The 19,483-nt window shown below is 40.7% G+C and overlaps 2 protein-coding genes across 4 annotated transcripts in view; one reads left to right on the forward strand and one right to left on the reverse strand.

Moving 5' to 3' along the window:
• The window catches only part of LOC134542286 (organic cation transporter protein-like), a 63,990-nt gene that overhangs the window by 19,726 nt on the left and 24,781 nt on the right, over positions 1 to 19,483 (forward strand). For both annotated transcript variants that reach the window (XM_063386432.1, XM_063386430.1), the window contains exon 6: positions 877 to 1,045. In XM_063386432.1, coding sequence (XP_063242502.1) covers positions 877 to 1,045 — 169 coding nt within the window. The remainder of the gene's footprint in view (positions 1 to 876; positions 1,046 to 19,483) is intronic.
• Positions 3,028 to 18,625, reverse strand: LOC134542289 (calmodulin-like). 2 transcript variants are annotated; one of them, XM_063386437.1, is made up of 4 exons: positions 18,398 to 18,625; positions 7,020 to 7,194; positions 5,464 to 5,706; positions 3,028 to 3,199 (listed from the first exon to the last, which is right to left on the reverse strand). In XM_063386437.1, exons 1-4 carry the CDS (start codon positions 18,401 to 18,403, stop codon positions 3,171 to 3,173), a joined length of 453 nt encoding a protein of 150 aa, XP_063242507.1. In that variant the 5' UTR covers positions 18,404 to 18,625; the 3' UTR covers positions 3,028 to 3,170. The 2 variants fall into 2 exon arrangements, with proteins under 2 accessions (XP_063242507.1, XP_063242506.1); XM_063386436.1 differs by lacking the exon at positions 18,398 to 18,625 and having other exon boundaries at positions 3,030 to 3,199; positions 7,020 to 7,209.

The raw sequence follows: 19,483 nt of genomic DNA on the forward strand, positions 1-19,483 counted from the left end.
GAAGTCACACAATGAAAACTGACAGAGAAACTGTAGCCTGTATGGGGCCCTTAAGACTGCCAAGTTTTATGTTAATTTAAAAAAAAAGTTTTATTCGCCTCTTTGTTATCTCTTTTGTCATTTTAACTCGTGTATGGTAATGGAAATGACGTATTTGTGGCCATTTTAGACAATACAAATTCACACCCATGCCTTATCCGGAGTTCGAACCCAGAAATTTAGAACATTGAAAGCCGGCGTACATCCAACTGCGCTACGGAGACACTCAACTACTGTGGCCCCGAAAGTATATGTATTAGGAAATACTATATAAATAAGATATATATCCGTAATTTCTGTCTGCGACATATACTGGGTACAATAATTTTTCCCATCGCCATGCCTTAATTACTAACTAAACGTACCATATTTCCTGTACTGCGTACCATAAATACCAGGCATACCGGACAAGTGGCCTCAAGAGTTGGCAACTCCTCCTACTACATATAAATAATGTACCTACGTATGAAGGACTCCGGAACGTAGTGATGCAAGTCAAAAGTTTTCCAGCTTTTGAGTTAGCTACTTATTTCGCATCTGAAACATTCGGCATTGCAAACTCAAAAAATGCGTAATTATTTACTTACACCGCTATGTTACAAAACCCTAAATATACATTATATGTAGATAATAAGTGTAAAACTGTAATTATATGACTACACTGGAAAAAAAAATTGTACGTTTATAAGAAGAATCGTTATAAACTCAGTTGTCGACGACATCGCTTGAAAAATTGCAAGGCACATTTTTTTTTCTTCACCAAATTGAAATTGGACAGATCTCAGCCTCGCTGTTTGACAAGTGTCGACGACGTGCGGTGTGACGCGGGGCGTGCAGGCGTGGAGCTGGTGGGGCCCGACCGCCGGGTGCTGGCGGCCAGCCTGCTCAGCATGTTCTACGCCGTGGGCGAGGCGCTGCTCGGCGCGCTGGCCAGGGGCGTCCGGAGCTGGCGACGCCTGCTGCTCGCCGTGCACGCGCCGGCGCTGCTCTTCGCCTCCTACCGCTGGTGAGTCGACACCGCCGGCCGCACCTTGTCCGCGCGTCCTCCGTCAGCATCGTCGCGCGGCTGCTGGGTTCATTCGCTTCGGAAACTAATCCACGCGAACAACCTCGGCATCGAAGCAAAACATCAGACTAGGGAAAGAAGGAAAGCGGCCAAACTTACAAACTTAGGCAGTTGATCAGTACGTGTTTACACTATGTGTACGCCTTGCAAAGGCGGAGTTCATTTTTCGTGTCGTGCTCGTGGGGTTTGCGAGCAGCGAGTCTGCAAGCCGCGCGGGATAAAGCTCTTCATCAAGTACCCGAGGTTGTCATTAAGTGCAGACAGCTGTGGACCTTGAAACGCCCTGTCGTCGGCTGCGAGTGCCCATGTCTTTCACCGTCCGCTACAAGCGAGCCAGGGTTTCGACTCCCGTCGCGGGTCGAACCCGGTATGTTTCCGCGCGGGGGCAAAACGTGGCGGACGTTGCCGTGAGCGGTGGGATTTTCTTCGGGTACTCCGTCTCACTGACACGATGCTCCGCTCTTTTTACCATTCGTATGCTCTAATGACCCGATGTACACGAGACGTTAAGCCCCATTCATTCGTTCGGAGTGTTCTCCGAGGAACTTGAGAAATTGCGTTTTATTCCTTGGTGGCGCTGAAGGTTGCGGACTAGATGCCAACATTTCGGCATGACGTAAATTCACGAGCATTGGAAGTGGTTCGAGGCCCTTCACTTTCAGCCTTTTTGCAGGGGTGCCCACAAGGGGGGTTAACGACGCAGACTGCGTCATTAAAATTTCAGGGGGGGGGGGTGGTTAAAAGACGAGAAAAATGTATTTATTATTTACATAATTATAGCTTCTAATGTGAAAATACGTTTCTGGTGCTTTGATAATTGAAAGGGATCTTGTAAATCAAATTTGCAACCCCGCACTTTCCTCAACAAAAGCAGTTTGGCATCTGTCGGTTCAGGATGGAAATATTACCTGATATATGACCAAAATTATTATTAGATTTTAATTAATGCAAAATGTGATAAAATATAATACTAAAAAAGTATAATATTATAAAATAATTGAGTAAATCATTCAGAAAATGGCATTAAAAATTTCGGGGGGGGGGGGGGGGGCGCATCATTAGGTTAGGGGGGGGGTGAGTCATAGTGTTTGGGGGGGGTGGGCACCTCTGCTTTTTGCATAATCTATAGCTTAATTTATTTATTTATTTTTGACATCACAAAATGTTTTCAGATGCATTTCTGATTTATATGTCGTCAAGTTACTTCGTCATGGTTCTGCAACAGCACAAATGTGTCTGGAACCTTTTTTGATTTTGGGGGTGTCATGGACGTAGATAGGCCACTGCACACAGAAACATGCAGCATTAACCATGTATGTTGGGGAAGGAATCATTCGTGACCGTTAGTCTGAAAACATATCTGCTTTTATATATGTCGGCAACTGTAAGTACATTTGAAATGTCATACAAGTAACTAAGCACAACAGTTTATCTGGTGATTTTAATAAGAGTGAAAAATTTTAACATTTTCCCGCATGACGATTAAACTTTTTACTTGTAGAAAAAACTTAATTTAGATACGTTTGAAAAAAATTGTCAGATACATATTAAAGTAATATAAATGAGCAGTTCTTAGGATGTCGTAGAACAGATACATTATATTATGATAGGTGGGACCTCTCTACTTGGTATCTTCCCCTTATGAATAACGCTTTTCCTCATAAACAAGCTAGTCTTCATTTCGTATACGTTTTATATTGGAGATTTATTCATGATTTTGTTCGTAGATTTTACGAACATTTAACTTTTTTGTATTTTAATTTTAAATTTAAATAAAATAAATCCAGTATTTTTCTTTATTGTTAGAAATCTTGATATTTAAGCGTTCCCATCAAGTTAATTTTTTTAAAGAACTGAATTTCTCTGCATAAAGTTCAGATATTAATAAAACAACAAGTGTACTCGAGAAAAAAACAGTCAAAGGTGCTTGAACAAAAACAGTTTTTTTTATTTATGTTTGTTTAAAACTACACAGTTTTCAGAATACGGTCACATAACTTCATTCCGTGGATCTGACGCAGCAACGCCGATGTTCTTGACACTCCTCTTCTTAATGTGAAAAACTTTATTTGGATGTCATTAAATGGATGAACTCTGCAATCAGAAAATCGTCATTGACATTTACTTTTTTCTAACCACGAAAACTGCAGTGTTATAGGCTAAATTTTTTTATAATTAAATACAAAAAAAACAGTCATTCGAGTAAGATTATGAATGTAGGTTCCCACTGCATCTGAATATTTAATATATGTAGCAAAGATGATTCCTTACAATCAGTCCTGGCCGATTTATGGTCCAATATCCTTGTTCCAAGCTGTGGGTTAGTCTGTTATGACCTCGCTGTGGACAAGGCATTACACACTTATACTAATATTAATACTAACGCAAATAATAATACAGTTACGAAAATACTGTTGTCCTCGTAATTGATATAATTTTTTCTGATCCTTGTGTTTCAGATTTTAGGAAAATTGGCAATTCATATAAATCTAAAGAGAGTTGATATTTGATGGCAAATGATATAGAACCAGTGAAGGATGCTGTAATCCCTCAATTTACTGACGAATTTTTTTGTGGTCCAGATCGAATCAAATAGCTTCTTAAATTATTATAGCTTAAATAAGCATATCTAAAAACGGAACAGTCATGAAATGTGGCTCCATTTCATATGCGCTCCTTATCGATATCATCGGTAGCAACTGTCAGACTGTAAATGAAACCAAAGTGCGTTCTGCTTCTTCCAAAACATCAACAATGACTTTGGCTTTTAATCATTATCAAAAATCCTTACACAATCGATAACATAATTTAAAGATAAGTGAAAAGATACCCAATGCTTTGAAACATGATGAACATTACTTTGTTGAACTTAATCATGCGTAACTCTCGTTTAAGGCAAGTATTTGATTGGAGGGTTTATTTTTATATCTAGCAGCTATAGCTGGGGCATTCATTACTATGGGTATGACGCGTGAAGCTGCTTTCTGCCCAGCTGACTATTTGCACCATGTTTTAAGGACTGTATTACACGGTAGTCACTCTGTTTTCACGTCGTATCAGACGTGGTCAAGAACCATTTTCACAATGTTTTGGGTTTTGCAATATGGCGATTATGAGATAAAAGTGACTTCAACTACGTCACAGCATGCTATCTCCTGACAATTACTAACTGCATGGTTAAGTGTGTAATTTATACATTGCGTGAGTTCTGAGTGGATATGTGACAAACGGGCATTGTGAAAATGATAGTCAAAATGCACATGCATTTGGACACATAGTAAAATGCACATTATGAGAAGTGTGTAAATGGGCAAACAGAGCGCGAATAATTTTTTTTTTCAATATGAGAAAAAAATCCCATGTGTTTAACTCTTTCAGTCACACGTTTACATTTCCTAAGATATCAATTTAATATATTTTTTTATTTTAATTAAACAGTTTTCTAATATTTTATGCAGTAATAATTTGACATAATTATAACATTATATTAATATATAATTTTCATATTGTTATGACCTAATGTGGGGGAGAACTGGGTTCGTAAGAGATAGCCCAGTTAAGTTTTCCAATTACAGTTTTATTAATTACTAATGTTTACATTAATAATACATAATTGTTCTAAATGTCCGATCACAAATCAGTGGCACTTAAAAATGTTTATTCTCAAGTAACTCAATGTCTGTCAAGTTCCACATTACGCACTCACAGGAGCTAGGCTCAACAGTGGTTCGCCCCATATCTCGTGCCTGTCCACACACAGGCTCGCGCCACTCTCAAGGAGGGAGGGGTGGTCTGTTACCCTCATCGCCGTGTCGGGCTTCCCTTCGCTCGGAACTCGGCACTCGTCGCCGGCGTCCCTGCTTAAGTACCTAGGGCGCCCTTGTCGAACCGACGAGAGCGGTTGTGTCTTCCCGGGCCGACCTGACGCCCGAAAAATCGAGAATAGCGTCGCTTTTTCACGCCACTTCACGTGGCGGCCCGCGGCATTACCAAGGCCGCTCAGTCGACAGATAACAGCGCCGAGGGATGACGATGCGCGTGGAGCGGAGGGGAGGAGGACCCTTGTAATCCGGCTAGGCACGCCAATGGCCGTACATGGCCGCCAGCCAACTCCGAACCTGGTGCATGACGCGGTCTTCACATTCGTAACAATATTATAACATATAACTTACTATAACCTTTTTTCTTTTTCATAACCCTAAAGAATGATGTCGACTGGAATGTAGGCCACCATGTCCCACACATGCATATTTAGTATATATTGCCCACTTCAGTTGAGGAATTGACCGAAAGCCGTAGGTCGCAGTCACAGTTCCAATGGCGATCGCCACCCGGCACCCGGGGGTCCGCCAGCTCACCCTCGTAGTCGATGACGCCGTCTCCGTTCCTGTCCGCCTCGCGGATCATCTCGTCCACCTCCTCGTCCGTCAGCCTCTCCCCGAGCTTGGTCATCGCCTCCTTCAGCTCCGAGGCGCTGATGGTGCCGTCGCCGTCCTTGTCGAACACCCTGAAGGCCTCGCGCAGCTCCTGCATGATGTCCACGTCCTGCGTGTTCTTCGACATCATCACCAGGAACTCTTCGAAGGTCACCTTGCCGTCAGCTGCACAGATATACACATGTGTGCGTGTTTCGCGGCGTGTAACTCGAGGCAAACATGCACCACACAAGTCCTAGAACATTGGAGAGGAACCAGCCTAGCTCTTCGCCGGGAATCCATCAAGATAGATGGCCTGGGACTTGGATTCCCGGCGACACCCCCCCCCCCCTTCTCTCTCTTTCTCCCACGCCCACGGCGGTACCAAGTTCGGCGGTTGGAGTGTGCAGTCTTGGTCATGTTTATAATGAATTCAATATGTAAATGATTCCTCATTACCCTTTTCCACCAGTAAAGCTAAAACTTTAATATTTTTTAACGATGAAGTGTCAACTCTAATTCCTTGCTTATGTTCTTTGTTTAACAACTCTAACTTAATGGCGGTATTTTAAAGATTCTTTCGAGCGAGTTGAATTCAAGATATTAAACAATTCCATAGCGTATTAGCCTTGATACAGCTATGATTTGTTTTGCTATCCAATTACTAACCAGTCGACTTCTACTTCAGAACAGACATCAACTCCATAGACGTACCTATAATCATGGAGTTAAGAATTGTCAGGCGATGGCTTGTTGTGACGTAGTTGAATTCCTTTTTTACCACACCATCGCCATATTGTTCCGCTCAAAACATCGTGAAAATGGTGCTTGAAAACGTCAGATGATGGTTAGTAAATATGAATTAGCCTCCTCTTCGTTAAAAACAGCCTTTAATAAAAAAAAATTTTAAATGTCTACACAATGAAAACACTACACTTCAGCCAATGTCTTGGGCGTCTATGGCGGAACAATTGACTAAAAGAAAAAAAAAACGCCTTCGCACACTTATGTATAATCATGCAGAAGTGGCCACCCCCTACTAATACACAATGAACCCATTTGAATTCAACATTATAATAGATATACATCCCACAGAATATTAACTCTATGGCTCGCTCTAAAGAAACAAATACTATCCTCATAATATCGAATACATAGGCAAAAAAACGCCTTAATACAAATGAAAAAACTTTGTACCTTCAATTTACATACGTGCAAAGCAAAACATCGTATTTTAATCGCTATTTTATCCTATTTTATCCTATTTTGGCAACATGACCGAAAATTTTTTTTACCGCAGTAGTTTTTCATTGAGCTTTATTGTTTCTCGCATACGAGCATATTTTTTTTTATGATTTGAGAAGAGACCGTATTTAAAAGCTGCAAGTAAGTTTCATTAACCATGAGTGAGTAATTGCGCCAGTCTCTTGTGGTGATCGTGGAATGGCAGTCGGAACCGTGGGTGTTGTGGGGAGAGGTCGAGGACAGGCGGTACTCACAGTCGCGGTCCACCTGGGCGATCATCTCGCGCAGCTCCGCCTCGGTGGGGTTCTGCCCCAGCGAGCGCATGATGGTGCCCAGCTCGTCCCGGGAGATGTAGCCGTCGCCGTCCGTGTCGAACATGCTGAAGGCCTCCTTGATCTCCGCCACCTGCTCCTCCGTCAGCTGCGACCTCTGCGCAGACACCATCGCCCATCGCCCGCTGTCACCCTGCATCATTGTTAACTTCTATTGTAAGGGAATTATAAAATTTAGTTTTATCGTTCAAGTAGATTATTGGTATGTGACTTTCACTTCTGACGCCTTCTTATTTTATGCTCAGAGGGCTTAAGGCGACGGTACCTCCACGATTACAGCGGGCTCCTGAATCATTAGGCGCTCGTGAGTGTGAGCGATGCCGGAGTGTTGGGCTCGAACCCGCGACCCTCGCCGCTTGAACGAGACGCGTCAGCGACCCACGGGCACCGACGGCCCAGCACAAAATAGACCGAAAGTAGTATAGGAATGGGCGTCCGGAAACTGGGTTCTGGGTGTGGAGCCGGAGCCGGTGTCCGCCATTTTGTATTGTGACGTCACGGCGGCCATCTTGGAGGAGTGTAACGGGACATAGCGTAACGGGACAAGTTTGACCTTGAAATTTGACCCTCAAAATTCGCCAAAATTGGGCAAAAATTGCCCAAAATTCCTCAAAAATCGCCAAAATTTCCATTTCTGTGGAAAAAAGTTCCGCCAAAAATTCGCAAAAAATTCCTCAATTCGAAAATCAGGATTTCGAAAATCCTCAAAAGTCGTTTTGCCCTAGAAAGAACCCTAATTCCTAAAACTGGCTTAAAACTCCTAAGAGATAGCCGCTTATAAGCCATTTCTAGGAATAAGGATACCATGACCGCCATCTTGGATTATGTCGTCACCGATGCATTTTTCGTTACGGCCGCCATCTTTAACTTTTTTATTTATTATCCGATTTTAATAAAATATTTTTTTAAAAATTATGAAAAAAATTAAATAATAAAATTTTAATAAAACATTTATAAAAAACAAACATTAACGACACGGAGTTCGGAGTCCTCGGTTCGAACCCGGTGAGGGCAAAAAAAAAATTAAAAATGGCGACAGGCTCCTACCTTAATGGTGGCTGCAGGCAGACTGACTCCCACCACTTTTCTTAAAGCAGATATATCGTCACCTAGTATGACGTCATGTCCGCCATCTTGTCTTCGTTGCTGGAGACCACCATCTTGTTTTCGTCGGCGAGAGTGCGCTGACGCCATGTTAGTTTAGTTCTTATCCGCTAGAGTGCAGTAATCATTTATTACTAAGGTGCCCGCCATCTTGAAATTTGGACGCCATATTGAAAATCCGTAATTATTTAGCGAGAAATTCGGGAAAAATTTCTAAATTCGTTAAATAAATCACTCATTAATTTACATATTGATTCGATCCGCTCCTGTCCTTGGTTTGATACCCGATCGATGCAATAATTTTTAATTTTATGTAAAAAATAATAATTTCAATAAACCATGTTCAACATTCGTAAAGAGACTCTAAATCCTCTACGACCACCATCCTATCAGACATCAAGACCACCATATTGGAAATGCGTAATTTTAATGCTAGAGATCCGGGAAAAAGTTCAGAAATCATTAAATAAATTTCCGATCAATAAACTGATTAATTAGATCGACTAAGGTCCTTGGTACGATCCCAGGCCGATACAAAACAACTTTAATATTTTAAAAAAGCACCACTAAAGTGTAAGGTTCGAGGAATTAAACACCGCAAGTTCTTTTACAAACATAATATTTATTACATAATTTCTATTCTACTACAGGATCACTTACGAAAGCCAGCAATCTTATAATCATTTAGTTCCGCAGCGGTGTGAAATGACTAATTCTTAGCTCCAATCGGTTTATACTAGACAGAGTCCAGCCAGAACCTTTACAGACATAGTCCACCTCTTCTTGACAGAGTTTCTGGATACCGTTTTTAACAGTTTGCTTCACATCGTTAGAACTGTAAATTACTGCAGCCGATGTCTTGAATGCACACTTCTTCACTTTGTCATCGAACGGATATGGCTTTCCATATATACAGTCCAACCACAAGTTATATTTCAAAGGTCCGTTTGTTGCTACATCATCAGTAAGCTGATTGATTATCTTCTGTCTGATATCGTCAAGAAAATTACAAATGTCCTTCGACTCACCGAACGTATTTAGATAATAGTAGTCTTTCAAAGTTCCACGAAATAACAGCACCGATGTTCGCTAGTTGTCAAATCAGCATCCATTGAAGTCTCCATCGAGGTCGTATCGTCGATCGTCGTGGTTTCCTGCACATCCAGCTCAGTAGTCATTAAGCTATCTTCTGATGGCGGAACAGCACATATCGAAGTCTCCTCCAGTGTTGTCAGAGGCGTTGCCAACGGGATCTGCTCCAACATTGTCGGCGCTGACGTCATGGTTCCCGTAGTCGATGGTACATCCTCCATCGAGTTCGACGTTAAAGTCGGTAAAGATGCCATCGAGGTCTCAAGATCAGCTAATTGACACGACTTATGCACCAGAAGAAACAAACTAGGTGATCCGTACACCGTCGACGACAGTAACAAACTGAGCGTCCTGCTGTCTAGGACTCGTTTATATACATGAACCGGTTGGAATAATAAGCTAGTCGTTGGAATAATACGCTAGTCAAATCAAGAACCATTTACAATAATACTAGAGTCAAATCTACAAATTAAAAAAAGAGGATCATTTGATCGAAAAAAAAAATTTGATGTCTCCAATATACGCCAGGCTCCAAGAGCTACAATTCACGTCATCAGATCCATCTACATTTTGCTCCTGTGCTTCAATTGACCATTAGCTTCAAGTGCTCCAACAGCTCCATCAGCTCCAACACGTAATGTACACAATGTACGCACAATACATGCAATTTACGTGCAATAAATGTAATGATCACACAGTACACACACAGGAAACGGAACGTACACACAGTACACACAGGAAACGGAACGTACACACAGTACACACAGAAAACGGAACGTACAGACAGTACACACAGGAAACGGAACGTACACACAGAAAACGGAACGTACACACAGTACACACAGGAAACGGAACGAACACGCAAAGTACACGCAATTTACGCAAAGTACACGCAATGTACGCAATGTACGCAATGTACGCAATGTACGCAATATATATGCAATGTACACATAATGACTACGCTTCGTTCGCGCAGGACAAGCATTCAATGAAAACGAAGCACGTTTGGACGGAAATTCTATCAAACGAAAGCTCATTTAACGAAAAGGAGGCACATTCTCTCGTTCATTTAACTTGGTAGGATGCGATCGTCAATGATAAGTTAGGATATAATCTCTCCAACAGTCTATGAATTCAACAGTTTATATTTCCATTAGCCATCGACTCCAACAGTCATTGGCTCCAACAGTCATTGGCTCCAACAGTCATTGGCTCCAACAGTCATTGGCTCCAACAGTCATTGCCTCCAACAGTCATTGGCTCCAACGGCCTTTTGAATCATCAGCTCCAATGATATTTGGTTAGAATGCTACGACTCTAAGAGACTATGAGACTACATTTCTACGAGTGTACAAGACTCCTCCAACTACCTTCAAGTGTACAAAGCTCCAACTACTTCAGCAGCATTATGTTATAAGATTACATGACTGCATGTTTACGTAGCTACAATTCAACGAGGCTACTTGACTACGTAGCTACAAGTATACGAGGCTCCAAGACATCATGACTACGCGACTACAAGCAAAGAGGTAACGAGACTACGTGACTACAGGTATTCAAGCTTACGAGACTGCGAGGCTACAGAGCTACGAAGCATCTAGAAAACGAGTTTACGTGACTGCGAGAATACAGGACTACAAGTCTACACGAGTACTTGACTACTTCTTAGCTCCAACATCCTCCAAATGCTTAACACACAGCTCCAAATGGCTCCAAATGCTCCAAATGGCTCCAAATGCTCCAAATGGCTCCAACAGTTCCAACAGCTCCAAATGGCTCCAAATGCTCCAAACGGCCTCCAAATGACTCCAACAGCTCCAACAGCCTCCAAATGCTTAACACAGCTCCAAACGGCTCCAAATGCTCCAAACGGCCTCCAAATGCTTGACAGCTCCAAAAGGCTCCAAATGGCTCCAAATGCTCCAAACGGCCTCAAAATGGCTCCAACAGCTCCAACAGCCTCCAAATGCTTAACACAGCTCCAAATGGCTCCAAATGCTCCAAACGGCCTCCAAATGCTTGACAGCTCCAAAAGGCTCCAAATGGCTCCAACAGCTCCAAATGCTCCAAATGCTCCAAATGGCTCCAACAGCACCAAAAGGTTCCAAATGCTCCAAACGGCCTCCAAATGGCTCCAACAGCTCGAAATGCTCCAAATGGTTAACACAGCTCCAAACGGCTCCAAATGCTCCAATTATCGCATCTGTCTTCGTCGGCATTTTCTCTTTTGCTCCAACTGCTCCATCAGCTTTATGTTATAATATTACATGGCTGCTTTCTTACGTAGCTTCAAGTCTACGAGGTTCCAATACATCATGTTTACGAAGCTTCCAGAACACAAGGTTACGAAACTGCGAGGCTACAGGACTACGAAGCTTCCAGGACACGAGGATACATGGCTACGAGACTACATGACTCTAACAGATTACAATAGCACCACTCAGTGGTGAGAGTTAGGTTATCTAATGCAAAGCAAATTGATGCAAGTAGTTCTGGCTGTCATCAACACATGTAGCCACGTGTTGCTTGCAGGTAAATATTAATTAGTTATTTTATGTGGGATGCGGGATGCTCACTAACGATCGCAAAAGAAGGAGGGCTTCGCTAGACACCAAGGAGAAGGAAGTTCGTCTTACATGTTAATGCTTCGCTGATGTCTCAAGGCATATTATTTGACTGAGTAATGGTTGTTTATTTCTTTAATTCCACATGGTAAAATTATTACAAGTGTCAATTTATTAGCAGAAATTCACTAATTAAATGTAACTCTGAATAAAATGAAATATCCTTCATGCAGAGATCGATTTCACACAAATAATCAGCAGCACTCGGAGAAAATCATTAGATGTCTAGCCAGGAATAACCAGGAGCACACGGAGAAAACGTAATGACAAGAATAATTGGGAGCACACGAAGAAAACCATACACATATAAAAAAGAATATTCATGAGCAAACATAATAACAAGAATAATCGGGAACACACGGAGAAAACCACCACACGTTTTCTTTGATATCATAAAATTACAGGAAAATTTTTTTTATAAATAATAAAAAATTTAAAATGTAAAAAAAAATACAAAAATACATAAAATTCTGCTAGCTTGTGAACTTCTCATTGTTGAACAAAGATACAGTTCTAGTACAAGCCAGAATTTTATGTATTTTTGTATTTTTTTTACATTTTAAATTTTTTATTATTTATAAAAAAAAATTTTCCTGTAATTTTATGATATCAAAGAAAACGTGTGGTGGTTTTCTCCGTGTGCTCCCGATTATTCTTGTTATTATGTTTGCTCATGAATATTCTTTTTTATATGTGTATGGTTTTCTTCGTGTGCTCCCAATTATTCTTGTCATTACGTTTTCTCCGTGTGCTCCTGGTTATTCCTGGCTAGACATCTAATGATTTTCTCCGAGTGCTGCTGATTATTTGTGTGAAATCGATCTCTGCATGAAGGATATTTCATTTTATTCAGAGTTACATTTAATTAGTGAATTTCTGCTAATAAATTGACACTTGTAATAATTTTACCATGTGGAATTAAAGAAATAAACAACCATTACTCAGTCAAATAATATGCCTTGAGACATCAGCGAAGCATTAACATGTAAGACGAACTTCCTTCTCCTTGGTGTCTAGCGAAGCCCTCCTTCTTTTGCGATCGTTAGTGAGCATCCCGCATCCCACATAAAATAACTAATTAATATATACCTGCAAGCAACACGTGGCTACATCTGTTGATGACAGCCAGAACTACTTGCATCAATTTGCTTTGCATTAGATAACCTAACTCTCACCACTGAGTGGTGCTATTGTAATCTGTTAGTCATGTAGTCTCGTAGCCATGTATCCTCGTGTCCTGGAAGCTTCGTAGTCCTGTAGCCTCGCAGTTTCGTAACCTTGTGTTCTGGAAGCTTCGTAAACATGATGTATTGGAACCTCGTAGACTTGAAGCTACGTAAGAAAGCAGCCATGTAATATTATAACATAATGCTAATGGAGCAGTTGGAGCAAAAGAGAAAATGCCGACGAAGACAGATGCGATAATTGGAGCATTTGGAGCCGTTTGGAGCTGTGTTAACCATTTGGAGCATTTCGAGCTGTTGGAGCCATTTGGAGGCCGTTTGGAGCATTTGGAACCTTTTGGTGCTGTTGGAGCCATTTGGAGCATTTGGAGCATTTGGAGCTGTTGGAGCCATTTGGAGCCTTTTGGAGCTGTCAAGCATTTGGAGGCCGTTTGGAGCATTTGGAGCCATTTGGAGCTGTGTTAAGCATTTGGAGGCTGTTGGAGCTGTTGGAGCCATTTGGAGGCCGTTTGGAGCATTTGGAGCCATTTGGAGCCTTTTGGAGCTGTCAAGCATTTGGAGGCCGTTTGGAGCATTTGGAGCCGTTTGGAGCTGTGTTAAGCATTTGGAGGCTGTTGGAGCTGTTGGAGCCGTTTGGAGCATTTGGAGCCATTTGGAGCTGTTGGAACTGTTGGAGCCATTTGGAGCATTTGGAGCCATTTGGAGCTGTGTGTTAAGCATTTGGAGGATGTTGGAGCTAAGAAGTAGTCAAGTACTCGTGTAGACTTGTAGTTCTGTATTCTCGCAGTCACGTAAACTCGTTTTCTAGATGCTTCGTAGCTCTGTAGCCTCGCAGTCTCGTAAGCTTGAATACCTGTAGTCACGTAGTCTCGTTACCTCTTTGCTTGTAGTCGCGTAGTCATGATGTCTTGGAGCCTCGTATACTTGTAGCTACGTAGTCAAGTAGCCTCGTTGAATTGTAGCTACGTAAACATGCAGTCATGTAATCTTATAACATAATGCTGCTGAAGTAGTTGGAGCTTTGTACACTTGAAGGTAGTTGGAGGAGTCTTGTACACTCGTAGAAATGTAGTCTCATAGTCTCTTAGAGTCGTAGCATTCTAACCAAATATCATTGGAGCTGATGATTCAAAAGGCCGTTGGAGCCAATGACTGTTGGAGGCAATGACTGTTGGAGCCAATGACTGTTGGAGCCAATGACTGTTGGAGCCAATGACTGTTGGAGCCAATGACTGTTGGAGCCAATGACTGTTGGAGGCAATGACTGTTGGAGCCAATGACTGTTGGAGCCAATGACTTTTGGAGTCGATGGCTAATGGAAATATAAACTGTTGAATTCATAGACTGTTGGAGAGATTATATCCTAACTTATCATTGACGATCGCATCCTACCAAGTTAAATGAACGAGAGAATGTGCCTCCTTTTCGTTAAATGAGCTTTCGTTTGATAGAATTTCCGTCCAAACGTGCTTCGTTTTCATTGAATGCTTGTCCTGCGCGAACGAAGCGTAGTCATTATGTGTACATTGCATATATATTGCGTACATTGCGTACATTGCGTACATTGCGTGTACTTTGCGTAAATTGCGTGTACTTTGCGTGTTCGTTCCGTTTCCTGTGTGTACTGTGTGTACGTTCCGTTTTCTGTGTGTACGTTCCGTTTCCTGTGTGTACTGTCTGTACGTTCCGTTTTCTGTGTGTACTGTGTGTACGTTCCGTTTCCTGTGTGTACTGTGTGTACGTTCCGTTTCCTGTGTGTACTGTGTGTACGTTCCGTTTCCTGTGTGTGTACTGTGTGATCATTACATTTATTGCACGTAAATTGCATGTATTGTGCGTACATTGTGTACATTACGTGTTGGAGCTGATGGAGCTGTTGGAGCACTTGAAGCTAATGGTCAATTGAAGCACAGGAGCAAAATGTAGATGGATCTGATGACGTATTGTAGCTCTTGGAGCCTGGCGTATATTGGAGAGATCAAATTTTTTTTTCTCGATCAAATGATCCTCTTTTTTTAATTTGTAGATTTGACTCTAGTATTATTGTAAATGGTTCTTGATTTGACTAGCGTATTATTCCAACGACTAGCTTATTATTCCAACCGGTTCATGTATATAAACGAGTCCTAGACAGCAGGACGCTCAGTTTGTTACTGTCGTCGACGGTGTACGGATCACCTAGTTTGTTTCTTCTGGTGCATAAGTCGTGTCAATTAGCTGATCTTGAGACCTCGATGGCATCTTTACCGACTTTAACGTCGAACTCGATGGAGGATGTACCATCGACTACGGGAACCATGACGTCAGCGCCGACGATGTTGGAGCAGATCCCGTTGGCAACGCCTCTGACAACACTGGAGGAGACTTCGATATGTGCTGTTCCGCCATCAGAAGATAGCTTAATGACTACTGAGCTGGATGTGCAGGAAACCACGACGATCGACGATACGACCTCGATGGAGACTTCAATGGATGCTGATTTGACAACTAGCGAACATCGGTGCTGTTATTTCGTGGAACTTTGAAAGACTACTATTATCTAAATACGTTCGGTGAGTCGAAGGACATTTGTAATTTTCTTGACGATATCAGACAGAAGATAATCAATCAGCTTACTGATGATGTAGCAACAAACGGACCTTTGAAATATAACTTGTGGTTGGACTGTATATATGGAAAGCCATATCCGTTCGATGACAAAGTGAAGAAGTGTGCATTCAAGACATCGGCTGCAGTAATTTACAGTTCTAACGATGTGAAGCAAACTGTTAAAAACGGTATCCAGAAACTCTGTCAAGAAGAGGTGGACTATGTCTGTAAAGGTTCTGGCTGGACTCTGTCTAGTATAAACCGATTGGAGCTAAGAATTAGTCATTTCACACCGCTGCGGAACTAAATGATTATAAGATTGCTGGCTTTCGTAAGTGATCCTGTAGTAGAATAGAAATTATGTAATAAATATTATGTTTGTAAAAGAACTTGCGGTGTTTAATTCCTCGAACCTTACACTTTAGTGGTGCTTTTTTAAAATATTAAAGTTGTTTTGTATCGGCCTGGGATCGTACCAAGGACCTTAGTCGATCTAATGAATCAGTTTATTGATCGGAAATTTATTTAATGATTTCTGAACTTTTTCCCGGATCTCTAGCATTAAAATTACGCATTTCCAATATGGTGGTCTTGATGTCTGATAGGATGGTGGTCGTAGAGGATTTAGAGTCTCTTTACGAATGTTGAACATGGTTAATTGAAATTATTATTTTTTACATAAAATTAAACATTATTGCATCGATCGGGTATCGAACCAAGGACAGGAGCGGATCGAATCAATATGTAAATTAATGAGTGATTTATTTAACGAATTTAGAAATTTTTCCCGAATTTCTAGCTAAATAATTACGGATTTTCAATATGGCGTCCAAATTTCAAGATGGCGGGCACCTTAGTAATAAATGATTACTGCACTCTAGCGGATAAGAACTAAACTAACATGGCGTCAGCGCACTCTCGCCGACGAAAACAAGATGGTGGTCTCCAGCAACGAAGACAAGATGGCGGACATGACGTCATACTAGGTGACGATATATCTGCTTTAAGAAAAGTGGTGGGAGTCAGTCTGCCTGCAGCCACCATTAAGGTAGGAGCCTGTCGCCATTTTTAATTTTTTTTTGCCCTCACCGGGTTCGAACCGAGGACTCCGAACTCCGTGTCGTTAATGTTTGTTTTTTATAAATGTTTTATTAAAATTTTATTATTTAATTTTTTTCATAATTTTTAAAAAAATATTTTATTAAAATCGGATAATAATTAAAAAAGTTAAAGATGGCGGCTTTACGAAAAATGCATCGGTGACGACATAATCCAAGATGGCGGTCATGGTATCCTTATTCCTAGAAATGGCTTATAAGCGGCTATCTCTTAGGAGTTTTAAGCCAGTTTTAGGAATTAGGGTTCTTTCTAGGGCAAAACGACTTTTGAGGATTTTCGAAATCCTGATTTTCGAATTGAGGAATTTTTTGCGAATTTTTGGCGGAACTTTTTTCCACAGAAATGGAAATTTTGGCGATTTTTGAGGAATTTTGGGCAATTTTTGCCCAATTTTGGCGAATTTTGAGGGTCAAATTTCAAGGTCAAACTTGTCCCGTTACGCTATGTCCCGTTACACTCCTCCAAGATGGCCGCCGTGACGTCACAATACAAAATGGCGGACACCGGCTCCGGCTCCACACCCAGAACCCAGTTTCCGGACGCCCATTCCTATACTACTACCGAAACTCGACATTCGTGCTTCGCGGTCTTCGACAGCGTCCGAACGTCAATTCCACTGCCCATATTTTACTTGCGGAGCTGATGGAAGCATCAGTAGTTTTTTGATAGAATTACAGAAAATAACACATTACCATCAGGCTATAAAGTAAAACTTCTTTGCTGAAGGGGCTACAATATTCGAGCGTTACAAATATTCCGATCGCATGAAGGGAATATGTACGTGGTGGGAGAACCGTTAGAGGAGGGGACGGCTGGGGAGAAGTAGAAATGATGCAGCACACTTGCACACTTGCACACTTGCATACTTGTTCGCCTGCTTGCTTGTTTACTTAGGCAATATCATAATTTAGTGCTCGCATACTTGCATATAATTTTGTTTATGTGTGTCCTCAGTCAAAGAGAATTGTGTTTTCTATACCTAATATTATAAGCAAGAAGCTTCACTTCTGTCGCACGTGGTCTCCACGCACACGTTTGTTTGTTATACTATAAGCAGAAATAATTTAATAAAATGATTTTTTTTTTAACATTTGGTAAACCAAAACTGATTTCACAGACGCTAAACTGCAGATTTAAGCATTCAGATGTGTTTGTGCAAATGTGATGAGCTAGAGCTGTATTAGTTTGTAGTTTATGCGTAATTGTTTGTAGGAGGGAGATGTAGTGTGGTCACGTCAGTGCTACAGATACCGTGTTTTACTTTGCAGCTTTTAATTACATGATAACCTCATTATTTGATTGGGCATTACACTGCTGATAGAAGTAACTGTTTTGTTTCAGTTTCTTGGCAAGTATGTTATCCAGATAATATTACATTTTTGCGTAGCTATTTTATGAAAACAAATTTTGTGATGTTATGCCGAGTAAATTTATAGTTTGTGCAAGTCCATTTTTAAACAAAATTAAAGCAATAGGTATTTGTGTATTATTGTTGTTATGTGTTTACTAAAAGAATAATTAAATAAGGCTATTGCAAAGAAATTGTTTCCACTACTGAATTTGTATTTCTCTGATAAAATTTACTTACCGCCATTGCAGTTCCTTGAGGTATTTTCCACAAATTTTCTATATAAATCTTGTTGAGCTTGAAATTACTAACACAAGTTAATATTCTTTTTTTTATTATAACTAAATACGGAAGGTCACAGACCTGCTATATGGAGTTAAGAAGTAAAATAAATAATAAACAATGTGGTTTGGCGTTACGAATAAAGAAAAATATATGAAGTCATGAAATTACCAAAGAGAAATACATACATTTTTTTTAAGGACGAGAATGTAGTTGCTGATGTGTGGAAAATATGTGCTTTTAAACCTCGGTTTCGCACGCCATGTTTGTCTTTCCTTTTTATTCGTATTACTGTTAATTTTAAAAGTTAAGGTTTTTTTCTGTAAATTTTTGACTATATCTTTTACATTTGTTGTTTGGTTACGAAATTTGACACCAGATATTTACTAAACTTTACTTTCAAGCTATAAAATATCACTAAAGTGGTCTTAATTATAAACATTGCTATTAGATAACAGCAAATATCTGATGACTAATTTGTGACTAAATATTTTAATGCAAAAGAACCATCGCAATAAATTTACAAAGAAAATTATAAGAAATGACAAAATAACAGTTAACATAGAATTTAGATACATAGCACGTAGAAGCCAATAAGAGTTAACACTGATTATGGTATGCATGCGCATAATAGTTCGTATGCTTTCGAAACCCTGACAGAACGCATAAAGGGAACTGAATATATACAGGTTGTCCGAAAATTCTTTCCCTGATTACACAAATTAATAACATCGGCTATAAGTAAGATAAAAATATGAAACTGGTGACAAAATGTTGAGAAACTATCCAAGTTTTTTTCAAACTTCAGTACACTTTCACATGAACATCTTTGGTAGCATGTAGCACATCTAGTTTATATTCAATTTCCGTCCACAGATTAGCCAAAATCATTGGGGGGATCGATGCAATGACTCTATTTATCCGTTGTTGAAGGGTTGCAATATCTGGTACATGTGTTCGGTAGACCTCGTCCTTGACATAACCCCATAAAAAGAAGTCTAATGGGGTTGTCAGGAGAGCGTGGAGGCCAAACCGTTGGTCCAT

The sequence above is a fragment of the Bacillus rossius genome (assembly GCF_032445375.1).
Source record: "Bacillus rossius redtenbacheri isolate Brsri chromosome 4 unlocalized genomic scaffold, Brsri_v3 Brsri_v3_scf4_2, whole genome shotgun sequence".
NCBI lineage: Eukaryota > Metazoa > Arthropoda > Insecta > Phasmatodea > Bacillidae > Bacillus > Bacillus rossius.